General features: G+C 47.1%; 1 protein-coding gene across 1 annotated transcript in view; it reads left to right on the top strand.

Moving 5' to 3' along the window:
• The first annotated feature begins 336 nt into the window (after positions 1 to 336).
• frmpd3 (FERM and PDZ domain containing 3) overlaps positions 337 to 19,401 on the top strand; it is a 38,358-nt gene continuing 19,293 nt past the window's right edge. The window contains exons 1-5 of the mRNA XM_038981368.1: positions 337 to 421; positions 718 to 820; positions 1,321 to 1,366; positions 6,087 to 6,191; positions 15,432 to 15,539. Coding sequence (XP_038837296.1) covers positions 15,435 to 15,539 — 105 coding nt within the window. The 5' untranslated portion in view covers positions 337 to 421; positions 718 to 820; positions 1,321 to 1,366; positions 6,087 to 6,191; positions 15,432 to 15,434. The remainder of the gene's footprint in view (positions 422 to 717; positions 821 to 1,320; positions 1,367 to 6,086; positions 6,192 to 15,431; positions 15,540 to 19,401) is intronic.

Genomic DNA, 19,401 nt, shown 5'->3' with positions numbered 1-19,401 from the left:
GGCCAAGGTCCAGGATGGACACACAAACACATGTGACAGGTACACTACACTTCCTCCCTACGTAGGGTCACAACACATTTCTACATACTCTGAGTCTGTGTGTGTGTGTGTGTGTGTGTGTGTGTGTGTGTGTGTGTGTGTGTGTGTGTGTGTGTGTGTGTGTGTGTGTGTGTGTGTGTGTGTGTGTGTGTGTGTGTGTGTGTGTGTGTGTGTGTGTGTGTGTGTGTGTGTGTGTGTGTGTGTGTGTGTTCCCGGTGCAGCCCTGCGATGTTAGAAGAGAGCCAGGATGGTATGGACAGTGGTAGCCTGACTCCTGGCCCAGCTTCAGCTCGACAGGTCTGCATTCAGCGCCACCCCAGCCAAGGCTTCGGATTCATAGCAGGCAGCCAGAGACCAGTCATTGTACGCTCCGTCTCTGCAGGTAGGTAGGGGTGTGTGTGTGTGAGAGAGAGGGCGATAGAGCGATAGAGCAAGAGATAGAGAGAGAGAGAGATGATATATGAGTGTTGTCAGTTTGATGTCTTTGTCTGTGTGTCCATTACTCATAGACTAAGCGTTCCTCTGCCTGTGTGTGTGTGTGTGTGTGTGTGTGTGTGTGTGTGTGTGTGTGTGTGTGTGTGTGTGTGTGTGTGTGTGTGTGTGTGTGTGTGTGTGTGTGTGTGTGTGTGTGTGTGTGTGTGTGTGTGTGTGTGTGTGTGTGTGTGTGTGCTGTCCCAGACGGCCCGTCCATCGGCAAGCTTCTTCCTGGAGACCAGATCCTGGCCATCAATGAGGAGGTGGTGAGCGAGGCTTCCCGGGAGAGAGTCATAGACCTTGTAAGGTAACATCCTTTATATCACCACAGGGGAGGGGGAGGGAGGAGGGCGGTGGGTTTGGTTAGGAAGGTAAGGGGTGGGAGGTGGGGGGGAGATAAGGAATGAGTCGAGTCCAATGCAATGTGTCTCTAGATTGTTATTCGTCTATAGCCTACACTTTATGTGAGTCTAGGACAGGACAAAGCTTTGGTGGGAATGTTTTTCTGAGTTCATTCAATGTGTGAACTCACACAACACATAAGAGCAGAATATTTGCAGTAAATGCAGCAGCAGCAGTACAGCGGGGATCGTTCTGTGTGTTTGAAGGCTAAATTCATGGAGAAATAGTCTGTCTCTAAGCCTCATGTGTTCCATGGAAACATAATGAGACAGATGAGTCATTGAGAACACAGAGAACAGAGAGGAGGTCTAGCAGATAAGAACAGGACAGTTTCTTCCAATGCCACAGCCCTGGTGTTACCTAACCCACTCCACACTCCTCTCCTCTTTTCTGTCCTCTCTATAGATGCTGCAAAGACTCCATAGTTCTCACTGTGCTGCAGCCTCACCAGGTAACAATACACAGCTCTCGCTCACCGTTTCTCTCTCACGCCTTTTCTCCTTGAAGTTCTCAAACTCTATCTGTATCTCTGTATCCCTCCATGTCTCCCTCTCACACACGAAGCAACCACACATACAGATCTCTACCTTATTCTCTCTCTCTCTCTCTCTCTCTCCCTCATTCTCTCTCTCCCTCATTATCTCTCCATCATTCTCTCTCTCTCTGTCTCTCTCTCCCTCATTCTCTCTCTCCCTCATTATCTCTCCATCATTCTCTCTCTCTCTCTCCCTCATTCTCTCTCTCTCTCTCTCTCTCCCTCATTCTCTCTCTCCCTCATTATCTCTCCCTCATTCTCTCTCTCTCTCCCTCATTCTCTCTCTCTCTCTCTCCCTCATTCTCTCTCTCCCTCCCTCATTATCTCTCCATCATTCTCTCTCTCTCTCTCCCTCATTCTCTCTCTCTCTCCCTCATTCTCTCTCTCCCTCATTATCTCTCCATCATTCTCTCTCTCTCTCTCTCCCTCATTCTCTCTCTCTCTCTCTCTCTCTCCCTCATTTTCTCTCACTCTCCCACATTATCTCTCTCTCCATCATTCTATCTCTCTCTCATTCTATCACTCCCTCATTATCTCACCATCATTCTCTCTCTCTCATTCTCTCTCTCTCATTCTCGCTCTCCCTCATTCTATCTCTCTCTCTCTCTCTCTCACTATTTTTACTGTGTGTCGTGATTGTCAGTAAGTACTCTTCACACACACTAAATACAAATGGTTCTATATAGTACCAAATGGTTCTATATAGTACCAAATAAGGGTTATTTGGCTGAACCTTTTTGGTGCTATATGGGACTTTTTTAAGGTTCTAAATGGAACCTGTATGGTGCTATAAAGAACCCATAAAAAAGGTTATACTGTATATAGCACCAAAAACCCTTAAATAAAAACCTTTTTTTATGGTTCTTTATAGAACCTTTACGGAGAACGGAGCTACACTGAGTGTACAAAACATTAAGAACACCTTAATATTGAGATACACCCCCTTTTGCCCTCAGAACAGCCTCAATTCGTCAGGGCATGGACTCTACACGGTGTTGAAAGTGTTCCACAGGGATGCTGGCCAATGCTGACCCCAATGGTTCCCACAGTTGTCTTGAAAAACCCAGCTGCGTTACAGTTCTTGACACACTCAAACCGGTGCGCCTGGCATCTCCTACCATACCCCGTTCAAAGGCCCTTAAATATTTTGTCTTGCCCATTCACCCTCTGAATGGCACACACACAATCCATGTCTCAATTGTCTAAAGGCTTAAAAAATAATTTTTCCAACCTGTCTCCTCTCCTTCATCTACAATGATTGAAGTGTATTTAACAAGTGACATCAATAAGGGATCATAGCTTTCACCTTGTCAGCCTGTGGCTATGTCATAGAAAGAGCCATACATATCATATCTGGTTTAATCACTATTATATTGTTAAAGTTCCATAGGTTTTATTGTTGTGTTTATCGACAAGTTGAACAGCTGGGGTTCCCTGAAGAGAGACTTGACTTAGTCAACCGTTCGCAATTGACACAAGGCCATACGTGAGTCTTTCACAAGACACCATCTCTGGCCATAGTCCTACATAACATGTAATAGTGTAAAACAACAATGACACACTCTCACTCACAGTTGCACAAAAAGAGCTGTGAACAAACAACGCCCAAAAATATTCTAATGAGCCGCCTCCCGTACATTCAGTGGTGGAAAAGTAACCAAAAGTCATAATTGAGTAAAAGTAAAGATACCTTAATAGAACATGACTCAAGTCAAAGTGAAAGTCACCCAGTATATATATACTTAAGTATCAAAACTGAATGTAATTGCTAGAACATACTTAAGTATCAAAAGTAAAAGTATAAATCATTTTACATTCCTTATATTATCCAACCAGCACAAGTATTATTCTTATTATCATTTACAGATAGCCAGGGGCACACTCCAACACTCTGACATAATTTACAGATAGCCAGGGGAACACTCCAACACTCTGACATAATTTACAGATAGCTAGGGGCACACTCCAACACTCAGACATCATTTACAGATAGCTAGGGGCACACTCCAACACTCTGACATAATTTACAGATAGCCAGGGGAACACTCCAACACTCTGACATCATTAACAGATAGCCAGGGGCACACTCCAACACTCAGACATCATTTACAGATAGCCAGGGGAACACTCCAACACTCTGACATAATTTACAGATAGCTAGGGGCACACTCCAACACTCAGACATCATTTACAGATAGCCAGGGGAACACTCCAACACTCTGACATAATTTACAGATAGCTAGGGGCACACTCCAACACTCTGACATAATTTACAGATAGCCAGGGGCACACTCCAACACTCAGACATCATTTACAGATAGCTAGGGGCACACTCCAACACTCTGACATAATTTACAGATAGCTAGGGGCACACTCCAACACTCTGACATAATTTACAGATAGCCAGGGGCACACTCCAGCACTCAGACATCATTTACAGATAGCTAGGGGCACACTCCAACACTCAGACATCATTTACAGATAGCCAGGGACACACTCCAACACTCTGACATCATTTACAGATAGCCAGGGGAACACTCCAACACTCTGACATCATTAACAGATAGCCAGGGGAACACTCCAACACTCAGACATCATTTACAGATAGCCAGGGGCACACTCCAACACTCTGACATCATTTACAGATAGCTAGGGGCACACTCCAACACTCTGACATAATTTACAGATAGCCAGGGGAACACTCCAACACTCTGACATAATTTACAGATAGCCAGGGGCACACTCCAACACTCTGACATAATTTACAGATAGCCAGGGGAACACTCTAACACTCTGACATCATTTACAGATAGCTAGGGGCACACTCCAACACTCTGACATCATTTACAGATAGCCAGGGGCACACTCCAACACTCTGACATAATTTACAGATAGCCAGGGGCACACTCCAACACTCTGACATCATTTACAGATAGCTAGGGGCACACTCCAAGACTCTGACATAATTTACAGATAGCTAGGGGCACACTCCAACACTCAGACATAATTTACAGATAGCTAGGGGCACACTCCAACACTCTGACATAATTTACAGATAGCTAGGGGCACACTCCAACACTCTGACATAATTTACAGATAGCCAGGGGAACACTCCAACACTCAGACATCATTTACAGATAGCTAGGGGCACACTCCAACACTCTGACATAATTTACAGATAGCCAGGGGCACACTCCAACACTCTGACATAATTTACAGATAGCCAGGGGAACACTCCAACACTCTGACATAATTTACAGATAGCTAGGGGCACACTCCAACACTCTGACATAATTTACAGATAGCCAGGGGTTAGAGGAGGCAGGTAGCCTAATGGTTAGAGGAGGCAGGTAGCCTAGTGGTTAGAGGAGGCAGGTAGCCTAGTGGTTAGAGGAGGCAGGTAGCCTAGTGGTTAGAGGAGGCAGGTAGCCTAGTGGTTAGAGGAGGCAGGTAGCCTAGTGGTTAGAGGAGGCAGGTAGCTTAGTGGTTAGAGGAGGCAGGTAGCTTAGTGGTTAGAGGAGGCAGGTAGCTTAGTGGTTAGAGGAGGCAGGTAGCTTAGTGGTTAGAGGAGGCAGGTAGCTTAGTGGTTAGAGGAGGCAGGTAGCTTAGTGGTTAGAGGAGGCAGGTAGCTTAGTGGTTAGAGGAGGCAGGTAGCTTAGTGGTTAGAGGAGGCAGGTAGCCTAGTGGTTAGAGGAGGCAGGTAGCCTAGTGGTTAGAGGAGGCAGGTAGCCTAGTGGTTAGAGGAGGCAGGTAGCCTAGTGGTTAGAGGAGGCAGGTAGCCTAGTGGTTAGAGGAGGCAGGTAGCCTAGTGGTTAGAGGAGGCAGGTAGCCTAGTGGTTAGAGGAGGCAGGTAGCCTAGTGGTTAGAGGAGGCAGGTTGCCTAATGGTTAGAGGAGGCAGGTAGCCTAGTGGTTAGAGGCAGGTAGCTTAGTGGTTAGAGGAGGCAGGTAGCCTAGTGGTTAGAGGAGGCAGGTAGCCTAGTGGTTAGAGGAGGCAGGTAGCCTAGTGGTTAGAGGAGGCAGGTAGCCTAGTGGTTAGAGGCAGGTAGCTTAGTGGTTAGAGGAGGCAGGTAGCCTAGTGGTTAGAGGAGGCAGGTAGCCTAGTGGTTAGAGGCAGGTAGCTTAGTGGTTAGAGGAGGCAGGTAGCTTAGTGGTTAGAGGAGGCAGGTAGCTTAGTGGTTAGAGGAGGCAGGTAGCCTAGTGGTTAGAGGAGGCAGGTAGCCTAGTGGTTAGAGCGTTGGGCCAGTAATCGAAAGGTTGCTAGATTGAATCCCCGAGCTGACAAAAATCTGTTGTTCTGAACAAGGCAGTTAACCCACTGTTCCTAGGCCGTCATTGTAAATAAGAATTTGTTCTTAACTGACTTGCCTAGTTAAATAAAGGTTAAATTATGCACAAACACGTAGTAGTCTTTTTGTTGCCTTTGTAATTACAGACTCATGTTCAGCCAGGCATGTAATTAAACTTTCATGAAAAACGTCCCAATTATTTAACCATCTAACTAAATCAAGTTTTTGCCAAACATAACAAGATGGTTTCAAAGCATAAAATTAAATAAAAACTTTTGTAATTTGCTTAATTCGAATTGTTAACGCCGTTAATAAACCCTAAATGTCTTTGTCTTTCCTCTCTTCTAGTCACCTAAGTCAGCCTTTATAAGTGCAGCTAAGAAGGCCCATCTGAGAACCAACCCGCCCAAAGTGCGCTTTTCAGAACAAGTGTCCTTCAGTGACCCAGACTCAGTAAGTACCACTCCGCTGGTGACCCTTCAGTGACCCAGACTCAGTAAGTACCACTCCGCTGGTGACCCTTCAGTGACCCAGACTCAGTAAGTACCACTCAGCTGGTGATCCTTCAGTGACCCAGACTCAGTAAGTACCACTCCGCTGGTGACCCTTCAGTGACCCAGACTCAGTAAGTACCACTCCGCTAATGATCCTTCAGTGACCCAGACTCAGTAAGTACCACTCCGCTGGTGACCCTTCAGTGACCCAGACTCAGTAAGTACCACTCCGCTGGTGACCCTTCAGTGACCCAGACTCAGTAAGTACCACTCAGCTGGTGACCCTTCAGTGACCCAGACTCAGTAAGTACCACTCCGCTGGTGATCCTTCAGTGACCCAGACTCAGTAAGTACCACTCCGCTGGTGATCCTTCAGTGACCCAGACTCAGTAAGTACCACTCCGCTGGTGACCCTTCAGTGACCCAGACTCAGTAAGTACCACTCCGCTGGTGACCCTTCAGTGACCCAGACTCAGTAAGTACCACTCCGCTGGTGACCCTTCAGTGACCCAGACTCAGTAAGTACCACTCCGCTGGTGACCCTTCAGTGACCCAGACTCAGTAAGTACCACTCCGCTGGTGATCCTTCAGTGACCCAGACTCAGTAAGTACCACTCCGCTGGTGATCCTTCAGTGACCCAGACTCAGTAAGTACCACTCCGCTGGTGACCCTTCAGTGACCCAGACTCAGTAAGTACCACTCCGCTGGTGATCCTTCAGTGACCCAGACTCAGTAAGTACCACTCCGCTGGTGATCCTTCAGTGACCCAGACTCAGTAAGTACCACTCCGCTGGTGACCCTTCAGTGACCCAGACTCAGTAAGTACCACTCCGCTGGTGACCCTTCAGTGACCCAGACTCAGTAAGTACCACTCCGCTGGTGATCCTTCAGTGACCCAGACTCAGTAAGTACCACTCCGCTGGTGATCCTTCAGTGACCCAGACTCAGTAAGTACCACTCCGCTGGTGACCCTTCAGTGACCCAGACTCAGTAAGTACCACTCCGCTGGTGACCCTTCAGTGACCCAGACTCAGTAAGTACCACTCCGCTGGTGATCCTTCAGTGACCCAGACTCAGTAAGTACCACTCAGCTGGTGACCCTTCAGTGACCCAGACTCAGTAAGTACCACTCCGCTGGTGATCCTTCAGTGACCCAGACTCAGTAAGTACCACTCCGCTGGTGATCCTTCAGTGACCCAGACTCAGTAAGTACCACTCCGCTGGTGATCCTTCAGTGACCCAGACTCAGTAAGTACCACTCCGCTGGTGATCCTTCAGTGACCCAGACTCAGTAAGTACCACTCCGCTGGTGATCCTTCAGTGACCCAGACTCAGTAAGTACCACTCCGCTGGTGACCCTTCAGTGACCCAGACTCAGTAAGTACCACTCCGCTGGTGACCCTTCAGTGACCCAGACTCAGTAAGTACCACTCCGCTGGTGATCCTTCAGTGACCCAGACTCAGTAAGTACCACTCCGCTGGTGACCCTTCAGTGACCCAGACTCAGTAAGTACCACTCCGCTGGTGACCCTTCAGTGACCCAGACTCAGTAAGTACCACTCCGCTGGTGACCCTTCAGTGACCCAGACTCAGTAAGTACCACTCCGCTGGTGACCCTTCAGTGACCCAGACTCAGTAAGTACCACTCCGCTGGTGACCCTTCAGTGACCCAGACTCAGTAAGTACCACTCCGCTGGTGATCCTTCAGTGACCCAGACTCAGTAAGTACCACTCCGCTGGTGACCCTTCAGTGACCCAGACTCAGTAAGTACCACTCCGCTGGTGACCCTTCAGTGACCCAGACTCAGTAAGTACCACTCCGCTGGTGATCTTTCAGTGACCCAGACTCAGTAAGTACCACTCCGCTGGTGACCCTTCAGTGACCCAGACTCAGTAAGTACCACTCCGCTGGTGACCCTTCAGTGACCCAGACTCAGTAAGTACCACTCCGCTGGTGATCCTTCAGTGACCCAGACTCAGTAAGTACCACTCAGCTGGTGACCCTTCAGTGACCCAGACTCAGTAAGTACCACTCCGCTGGTGATCCTTCAGTGACCCAGACTCAGTAAGTACCACTCCGCTGGTGATCCTTCAGTGACCCAGACTCAGTAAGTACCACTCCGCTGGTGATCCTTCAGTGACCCAGACTCAGTAAGTACCACTCCGCTGGTGATCCTTCAGTGACCCAGATTCAGTAAGTACCACTCCGCTGGTGATCCTTCAGTGACCCAGACTCAGTAAGTACCACTCCGCTGGTGACCCTTCAGTGACCCAGACTCAGTAAGTACCACTCCGCTGGTGATCCTTCTGTGACCCAGACTCAGTAAGTACCACTCCGCTGGTGACCCTTCAGTGACCCAGACTCAGTAAGTACCACTCCGCTGGTGACCCTTCAGTGACCCAGACTCAGTAAGTACCACTCCGCTGGTGATCCTTCTGTGACCCAGACTCAGTAAGTACCACTCCGCTGGTGATCCTTCAGTGACCCAGACTCAGTAAGTACCACTCCGCTGGTGATCCTTCAGTGACCCAGACTCAGTAAGTACCACTCCGCTGGTGATCTTTCAGTGACCCAGACTCAGTAAGTACCACTCCGCTGGTGATCCTTCTGTGACCCAGACTCAGTAAGTACCACTCCGCTGGTGATCCTTCTGTGACCCAGACTCAGTAAGTACCACTCCGCTGGTGATCCTTCAGTGACCCAGACTCAGTAAGTACCACTCCGCTGGTGATCCTTCAGTGACCCAGACTCAGTAAGTACCACTCCGCTGGTGATCCTTCAGTGACCCAGACTCAGTAAGTACCACTCCGCTGGTGATCCTTCAGTGACCCAGACTCAGTAAGTACCACTCCGCTGGTGACCCTTCAGTGACCCAGACTCAGTAAGTACCACTCCGCTGGTGATCCTTCTGTGACCCAGACTCAGTAAGTACCACTCCGCTGTTGATTCTTCTCTCACACCTGCACTCTTCTTTCTATCCCTCTCCCCATTTCTGTCTTCTTCTATGTTGTTCTTGCTTTCTCAATCGTTAATACTCTTTCTTTTTTTCCCTAACACGATTTCTCTCACTATTCATTCTTTCTCCACTTCTCTCTAAAACGTTCTCTTTAATTTGTTCTCTCTTTACCTTGGGTCTGGGCCTGGGCCTGGGCCTGTCTCCCGGCTGATTAAACATGGCTGAACATCCTCTTCCCCTCCATCACCTTGTTTGTATTTTGGGTAGCTGACTACCTGCACCATACAAAACAGCCTTGGGTCCAACACAGTGCAGCTTTTGATTATAAATGGTTCTCCTCCAGATCGATGTCCACTCTCTCTGGTAGAGCACAGGTTGCGCCTCTAAACTGTTTCTAAGATGTTTGTTAAACATTGGACACATTTTGAATTCAGCTGCAGCAGCAGCGTTACACTGTTAGGCTGGCTGAGAGCAGACATGTAAAGTCCCTGCTTGGCTGTGAAAGCCCTCTCCCTACTGTCTCTGAGCTCTGAAGAAGTGTCCCGAATGGCACCCTATTCCCTACATAGTGCACTACTTCTGACCAGAGCCCTATGTGCCCTGGTCAAAAGTAGTGCACTATATAGGGAATATAGTGCCATTTTGGACGCGAGCTGAGTTCTCTTCTCAAAGCCCAGAGAAGTTGGCTCTACAGTCAAGCCAACAAGCTTATCTCTCACTGTTCCTATTGACAGCTTGTTGTGCAATTTATGAATAACAAGTTAGGCTTCAGCTGCTTGGTTTCAACATCATCTCTATGCATCCCAAATCTTATCCTTTATATAGTGCAGAGCCCTATGGGCCCTGGTCAAAAGGGCATAAGATGACTAAATAGGGTACAGGATGACATTTGGGATGCAGCCCTGGTGTGTGTTGCTAACCAGTCGTACGAGTGGAATCAATGAGTACACAAGTTTACATTTCCCTGCCAGTCTGGACACGTTTCCATAAACTAAAGCTACAACCTTTAGGGAACACACACATGGGGGTGGAGAGATAACTGGGGAGTCTCTAACAGGAGAGATAACTGGGGAGCCTCTAACACAAGAGATAACTGGGGAGCCTCTAACAGGAGAGATAACTGGGGAGTCTCTAATAGGAGAGATAGCTGGGGAGCCTCTAACAGGAGAGATAACTGGGGAGCCTCTAACAGGAGAGATAACTGGGGAGCCTCTAACAGGAGAGATAACTGGGGAGCCTCTAACAGGAGAGATAAAAGGGGAGCCTCTAATAGGAGAGATAACTGGGGAGCCTCTAACAGGAGAGATAACTGGGGAGCCTCTAACAGGAGAGATAACTGGGGAGCCTCTAACAGGAGAGATAACTGGGGAGACTCTAACACGAGAGATAACTGGGGAGCCTCTAACACGAGAGAAAACTGGGGAGCCTCTAACACAAGAGTTCCCGGGGAGACTCTAACACAAGAGTTCCCGGGGAGCTAACGGTAGAGTTACTGGCTCGTGGCCTTTCATTACCAGGAAAGTAAGCATCCCCTCATGCATGACGTACACACACCCACACACCCACACACAGCAGCCTGGGGGCAAAGAGGGATCAATAACACACATGATAATACCATAGATCTCACCTATAGCCTAGATTAATTAGACTGCATGTAGACCCCTGCTATACAGATATATAGAGAGAGAGATAGTCCTCCTCCACTGGGTGGAGGCCTGATACAGGGAGAGAGAGATGCTCCTCCTCCCCTGGGTGTATGATTGGTAAAGATCGAACAATCCCCTTTTGCAGAGTGTTTAATCATGTCTATCCGTCTCCTGGGATCAGGCTGGGAATGGGGATTGATTGGTTTGGACTTATCAGTGCAGACCACCTAACCTGAGCATGTGGCGTTTATCTTCGTAGAGGGAAAGAGAGATGAGGACTACATCTACTATGGATGCATCCCAAATGGCACCATATTCCCTACATAGTGCACCACTTTTGACAGGAGCCAATAGGGCTCTATGTAGGGATTAGGGTGCCATTTGGGAAGGAGCCCTTCTGGCTCTCATAATGCTCCATTTTTCTATGGCTGCGTCCAAAACAGAGCCCGTATATACTTCTGATGAGAGCCAGGGGCACTATATAGGGAATAGGGTGCCATTTGGGAGACAGGGTGCCATTTGGGAGACAGACCCTGCCTGCACTGCTCTGCTCCACACTCGGGTCACACAGCACAGCCTGTTGTGCTAAATTCAACCTTTACTTCTGCCACCATCATTTCCCTCGGGTCTTAGAGAGAAGCCACGGTGGACTAGGAGGAATTCTAAACTACACTCTTAGAAAAAAGGGTTCCAAAAGGGTTCTTCGGCTGTCCCCATAGGAGAAGCCTTTTTGGTTCAAGGTAGAACCCTTTTGGGTTCCATGTACAACCCTCCGTGGAAAGAGTTTCACATGGAACCCAAAAGGGTTCTACCGGGAACCAAAAGAGTTCTCCCTTGAACCAAAAAGGGTTCCACCTGGATCTAAAAAGGTTATCCTATGGGGACAGCCGAAGAACCCTTTTAGGTTCTAGATAGTATATTTTTTTGTAAGAGTGTAGCCTGGCTGACATCTTATGTGGATACATCTGTAGTGACGTCAGTCTATTCTAAATGATGCTCACATTTGCTGAAGGATTCATTTCATTACCTCTCATCATATAATTGTTCAATATTATTACATTTTTGTCATTCAGCAGATGCTCTTATCCAGAGCGACTTAGAGAAGCAATTAGGGTTAAGTGCCTTGCTCAAGGGCACATTGACGGATTTTTTACTTTTCGGTTACTGGCCCAAAGCTTCACCGCTAAGCTAGCTACATTGCATTTGGAAAGTATTCAGACGCCTTCTCTTTTTCCACATTTTGTTACGTTATAAAAGCTAATTCTAAAATGGATTTAAAAAATAATAATACTCGTCAATCTACACAAAATACCCCACAATGACAAAACGAAAACAGGTTTTTAGAAATGTTTGCAATTTTATATAAAAATAACAGTAACACCTTATTTACATAAGTATTCAGACCCTTTGCTAGGACACTTGAAATTGAGCTCTTAAATGGAAGAAGTTTGGAACCACCAAGACTCTTTCTAGAGCTGGCCGCCCGGTCAAACTGAGCAGTCGGGGGAGAAGGGTCTTGGTCAAGGAGGTGACCAAGAACCCGATGGTCACTCTGACAGAGCTCTAGAGTTCCTCTCTGGAGATGGGAAAACCTTCCAGAAGGACAACCATCTCTGCAGCACTCCATCAATCAGGCCTTTATGGTAGAGTGGCCAGACGGAAGCCACTCCTCAGCAAAAGGCACATGACAGCCCACTTGGAGTTTGCCAAAAGGCACCTAAAGGACTCTCAGACCATGAGAAACAAGATTCTCTGGTCTGATGAAACCAAGATTGAACTCTTTGGCCTGAATGCCACACGTCACGTCTGGAGGAAACCTGGCACCATCCCTATGGTGAAGCATGGTGGCGGCAGTATCAAGCTGTGGGGATGTTTTTCAGCAGCAGGGACTGTGAGACTAATCAGGATCGAGGGAAAGATGAACAGAGCAAAGTACAGAGAGATTCTTGATGAAAACCTGCTCCAGAGCGCTCAGGGCCTCAGACTGGGGCGTAATTTCACCTTCCAACAGGACAATGACCCTAAGCACACAGCCAAGACAACGCAGGAGAGGCTTTGGGACAAGTCTCTGAATGTCCTTGAGTGGCCCAGCCAGAGCCCGGACATAAACCTGATCGAACATCTCTGGAGAAAACTGAAAATAGCTGTGCAGTGACGCTCCCCATCCAACCTGACAGAGCTTTAGAAGATCTGCAGAGAAGAATGAGAGAAACTCCCCAAATATAGATGTGCCAAGCCTGTAGCGTCATACCTAAGAAAAATCTAAGCTGTAATAGCTGCCAAAGGCGCTTCAACAAAGTACTCAGTAAAGGGACTGAATACTTATGTCAATGTGATATTTCCGCGGGGGGTTCAAAAAATTTGCAAAAATGTCTAAAAACCTATTTTTGCTTTGTCATTATGGGGTATTGTGATGTCATTATGGGGTATTGTGTGTAGATTGATGAGGGGGGGGGGAATTAATTCATTTTAGAATAAGGCTGTAACGTAACAAAATGTTGAAAATTTCTAGGGGTCTGAATACTTTCCGAAACGATTGTAGCAGTGAGGGGCTATACTGTAGATGTGAGGGGCTATACTGTAGCTGTGAGGGGCTATACTGTAACTGTGAGGGGCCTATTCTATAGCTGTGAGGGGCTTTACTGTAGATGTGAGGGGCTATACTGTAGATGTGAGGGGCTATACTGTAACTGTGAGGGGGCTATTCTATAGCTGTGAGGGGCTGTACTGTAGATGTGAGGGGCTATACTGTAGATGTGAAGGGCTGTACCGTAACTGTGAGGGGCTATACTGTAACTGTGAGGGGCTATACTGTAGCTGTGAGGGGCTATACTGTAGCTGTGAGGGGCTATACTGTAACTGTGAGAGGCTATACTGTAGATGTGAGGGGCTATACTGTAGCTGTGAGGGGGCTATTCTATAGCTGTGAGGGGCTGTACTGTAGATGTGAGGGGCTATACTGTAGATGTGAAGGGCTGTACCGTAACTGTGAGGGGCTATACTGTAACTGTGAGGAGCTATACTGTAACTGTGAGGGGCTATACTGTAACTGTGAGGAGCTATACTGTAACTGTGAGGGGCTATACTGTAACTGTGAGGAGCTATACTGTAACTGTGAGGGGCTATACTGTAACTGTGAGGAGCTATACTGTAACTGTGAGGGGCTATACTGTAACTGTGAGGGGCTATACTGTAGATGTGATTGGCTATACTGTAGATGTGAGGGGCTATACTGTAGCTGTGAGGGGCTATACTGTAACTGTGAGGGGCTATACTGTAACTGTGAGGGGCTATACTGTAACTGTGAGGGGCTATACTGTAGCTGTGAGGGGCTATACTGTAGCTGTGAGGGGCTGTACTGTAGCTGTGAGGGGCTATACTGTAACTGTGAGGGGCTATACTGTAGCTGTGAGGGGCTATACTGTAGCTGTGAGGGGCTATACTGTAGCTGTGAGGGGCTATACTGTAACTGTGAGGGGCTATACTGTAGCTGTGAGGGGCTATACTGTAACTGTGAGGGGCTATACTGTAACTGTGAGGGGCTATACTGTAGCTGTGAGGGGCTATACTGTAGCTGTGAGGGGCTATACAGAACTGTGAGGGGCTATACTGTAACTGTGAGGGGCTATACTGTAGCTGTGAGGGGCTATACAGAACTGTGAGGGGCTATACTGTAACTGTGAGGTGCTATACTGTACATCTTCCCCATCCTCCTCTCTCTCTGTTCTCTAAGTGGTTTTCAGACCAGCAGTGGATGATGTGTGTGACTGGGGCTTTGAGTCACCAACTCTCTCCACTTACCTCATTCACCCTCCTGGTGACAGTTTCTCCGGAAAGAGTGAATAGCTGTCACGCCCCGTCTCCCTACCTGGACTGAATTCAACTCCAGCAGAGGAAACTTTTCTGATGAGTGGCTGATAAAATCAGATTAACCTTGAGTCATCGTGTCTCCTGCAGTTCCCTGGCCTACGTAACCACTGCACTTTATAGTCTATTCAGCGAGCTAGCTACCAATTGTACTTGCAACACCGGCGCATACATATTAAATGGATGTATTGAGGAAATGTAATAAGCTTCTCTTTGATCACAGCACAATGTATCCAGGCAGGGTTCCTAAAGCAGAGTTTTGTCCCAATTCAAGCTGCACCGGTTCACTTAAGGTATTGCTCCTCCATTGCACTCTGGAAGCTCCAGCCTGGTCCCTTCTTAGCTGCTTTTAGATGGAATGTACTTCTCTCTGCACATTCCACAGTCACGGACTTCCAACACCATTCAATTATAGCCCTGATCCTCTACTCTGGGGTGTATTAGATGTACTGTACCATGTTGATGTGCCATTTTGACCTTTTAAGTTTTTTCTCAAGATACCTCATATTGCCACTCTCTTATTTGCTATAAGAGGCACTCAGGTTTTACAGTTTCTCTCTTTCTCTCCCTCCCTCTCCCTCTTTCACTGCATCGCTCTCTCTTTCTCTCCCTCTCTCTTTCTCTCCCTCCCTCTCTCTTTCTCTCCCTCTCTTTCTCTCTCTCCCGCTCTCTCTCTGCCTCTTTTCATCTCTCCCTTTCTGCCCACCCTCTCTGTCTCTCTCTCACAGACAATGCTAAAGGACGACTCTTTGCTACTCATACCAAATGTGCTGAAGGTGTTCCTGGAGAATGGTCAGATCAAGTCCTTTACGTTTGACAGCCGCACCACTGTCAGGGTACGTATACAGTGTATGATCCAATTTGTAAACATTACCAACAGAGTGAATGTGAAAATGGATTCAAAATGGTCACCCTCTGCTGGGGATTTGCAGGATGTGCAATGACACAAGTAATAGGAGGGTTTTGATTGGTTACATTGCCTACTATGCCAATGTATCTGTATAAAATGATCTCTGCTACTCTAAAACTACCAGAGATCCCAGTCTGGAACTTTGATACGCCCGAAGAGTATATTATGTTCAACAATAGATTGTAAAATACTACTCATATTACAGAGTAAGCGGTAAAGCTTCATATAGCACCAAATGTTGCTTTGCGTCTTAAAAGACGCTTGGGTAATCCCAAAATGTCACAAATGTTCCAACTTCAATTATTTATTTCTCAATTATGCTTTAAGATACAACTGTCAAATATTTGTTTAAAAAATCTGGGTATTTTTTTAAAAATATTTCCATGCCCATTTAAACTGCACATGAATTGCAAACATATTGACCAACCCACTGGGCAAAAACTGATTGACTCAACATTGTTTAAAAAAAAAAAAAAGTAATGTGATGCTGGTGAATCAACATGGAAAACTGATTGGATATTCAAAATGTCATCAACGTAAGGGAATCCAACTTTTAACCTAAATCTAATGACAGGGGGAATTATTTGGTTGATTTCATGTTGAATTCACGTTAGTTGACAACTAAACCAAATGTAAATCAAAACTAGACGTTGAACTGACGTCTGTGCCCAGTGGGTGTAAACATCACTTCCCCCAAAAAATACAAATATCTAATGACATCAATGATGGTAAGACTCCCTCCACAGTATATGAAGAACAGGCCTAGTTCTGAGAAGCCCACTTCCTTCAATTCACAGTATTTTATCATGCCTTTGTCTACGTCTCAAATGGCACCCTATTCCCTATGTAGTGCACTACTTTTGACCCAAGCGTTAGTCAAAAGTAGTGCACTAAAAAGGGAATAGGGTGCCATTTGGTACACAAGATGTAATATTGTAATGACATCCAGCAGTCAGTCAGGAGACACTGTCAGGCTCTCACTGTCAGGCTCTCACTGTCAGGCTCTCACTGTCAGGCTCTCACTATCAGGCTCTCACTGTCAGGCTCTCACTGTCAGGAGACACTGTCAGGCTCTCACTGTCAGGCTCTCACTATCAGGCTCTCACTGTCAGGAGACACTGTCAGGCTCTCACTGTCAGGCTCTCACTGTCAGGCTCTCACTGTCAGGCTCTCACTATCAGGCTCTCACTGTCAGGCTCTCACTGTCAGGCTCTCACTATCAGGCTCTCACTGTCAGGCTCTCACTGTCAGGAGACACTGTCAGGCTCTCACTGTCAGGCTCTCACTGTCAGGAGACACTGTCAGGCTCTCACTGTCAGGCTCTCACTGTCAGGAGCCTGATAGTGAGAGCCTGACAGTGAGAGCCTGACAGTGAGAGCCTGATAGTGAGAGCCTGATAATGAGAGCCTGCCAGTGAGAGCCTGACAGTGAGAGTCTGACAGTGAGAGCCTGATAGTGAGAGCCTGACAGTGAGAGCCTGACAGTGTCTCATGACAGTGAGAGCCTGACAGTGAGAGCCTGACAGTGTCTCCTGACAGTGAGAGCCTGACAGTGAAAGCCTGACAGTGAGAGCCTGACAGTGAGAGCCTGACAGTGAGAGCCTGACAGTGAGAGCCTGATAGTGTCTCCTGACAGTGAGAGCCTGACAGTGAGAGCCTGACAGTGTCTCCTGACAGTGAGAGCCTGACAGTGAGAGCCTGACAGTGAGAGCCTGACAGTGTCTCCTGAAAGTGAGAGCCTGACAGTGAGAGCCTGATAGTGAGAGCCTGACAGTGAGAGCCTCACTGTCAGGCTCTCACTGTCAGGCTCTCACTGTCAGGAGACACTGTCATGAGACACTGTCAGGCTCTCACTGTCAGGCTCTCACTGTCAGGCTCTCACTGTCAGACTCTCACTGTCAGACTCTCACTGTCAGGCTCTCACTGTCAGGCTCTCACTGTCAGGAGACACTGTCAGGCTCTCACTGCCAGACTCTCACTGTCAGGCTCTCACTGTCAGGCTCTGAGACAACTCTGATATCTCTTACCATTAAGGCACAATATTAGATTTCAGAAATGTATTTTCCAGTTCATTGCGGGAGAGCGTGATGGAGAAATGGATGGTGAGAGAGGAGAGAGAAAGGGAGAGATGTAAAGGGAGAAATGGATGGAGAGAGAGAGAGAGAGAGAGAGAGAGAGAGAGAGATGGAGGGAGGGAGGGAGGGAGGGAGGGAGGGAGGGAGGGAGGGAGGGAGGGAGGGAGGGAGGGAGGGAGGGAGGGAGGGAGGGAGGGAGGGAGGGAGGGAGGGACATAAATGGAGAGAGAGAAAAATTGATAGACGGAGAACGTGAGGGAGCGAGAAAGAGAGGGGGAAAAGAGCTGTACTGTGGCCTAATTAAATGGAATCACATTCAAATGTAAAATGCAAATCAATCAATTGCACTATAGGACGCCACACCAGATCTCTTTAGTAAATACGTGTACATTGCGATTCAATTGTACGATTTACGCCGTATAGTGACAATGACTTTCCACCTGACTAAAATTACTATTTATTTCCCCATCCACTTTGTGTTGCATCAGATTGTTGTCGTTGTAATCCTTGGTCAATATTGCCCATACAGCTTATCCTTGATTTGTTTTAGCAGACAGTCAGTTTGTATCCACACCACTGTGATTCAAAGTGAATGCATCTCCATCTCTGCTGCTAGGACATTCATCCACCATCAACCCTTCCATTTAGGAGACTACAGTACTCAAACTATCTGTTACAATAGGTCGCTGACTGCACATACACGCACACATACACACACACACACACACACACTCACAGATGCTCTTTGAACGTTGTTCATAGACTAACAACACTCATGACACTGCTCATGAAGCCACAAGGAGCAGAGCGAATAATACACAGTGGCTGAGTCCCAAATGGACCCCTATAACTTAAAGTATATAGTACCAAATGCCCCCCTATAACCTAAAGTATATAGTCCCAAATGCCCCCCTATAACCTAAAGTATATAGTCCTAAATAGACCCCATTACCTGAAGTATATAGTCCTAAATAGACCCCATTACCTGAAGTATATAGTCCCAAATATAACCCTATTACCTAAAGTATATAGTCCCAAAGAGACCCCATTACCTAAAGTAATACATTGCATACTTTAGGTAATACATAATTTAGGTAATGGGGTCTATTTAGGACTATATACTTTAGGTAATGGGGTCTATTTAGGACTATATACTTTAGGTTATAGGGGGGCATTTGGGATTATATACTTTAGGTAATAGGTGCACTACGTCTGACCAGGGCCCATACAGCGCCATTTGGAATGCAGACAGTACAGGCCTAGGCTACATCTCCTCTGCAGTGTTGGGAGAGAGGTAGAGAATAGAAAGGGGGGAATAGAGAGAGCGAGAGTAAGAGAGAGAGGGAGGGTAAATAGAGAGAGAAGAGAGAGAGATTAAAGAGGGAGAGAGAGAAAAGAGGGCAAGAGAGAGAGAGAAGAGGGATAGAGAAGAGTGAGAGAAAAGAGGGAGAGAAAGAGAGAAAATAAGGAGAGAGAGTGAAAAGAGGGAGAGAGAGGGAGAGAGAACGAGGAGAGGGAAATGAGGGAGAGAGAGGAAGAGAGAGATGGAGAGAGAGAGAGAGAGGAGAGAGAGAAAATAGGGAAAGAGAGCGAGAGAGCGAGATGAGAGAGAGAAAATAGGGAGAGAGAGAGAAGAGAATGAGAGAAAAGAGGGAGAGAGAGAGAACACAAGAGGGCTACCAAGAACCACGTTTCCATCCACAGGTTCTATGCA

The sequence above is a fragment of the Salvelinus namaycush genome, chromosome 42, assembly GCF_016432855.1.
Source record: "Salvelinus namaycush isolate Seneca chromosome 42, SaNama_1.0, whole genome shotgun sequence".
Classification (NCBI taxonomy): Eukaryota; Metazoa; Chordata; class Actinopteri; order Salmoniformes; family Salmonidae; genus Salvelinus; species Salvelinus namaycush.
The sequence above is the reverse complement of the archived record's forward strand: the minus strand, read 5'-3'. Positions and strand labels throughout refer to the sequence as shown.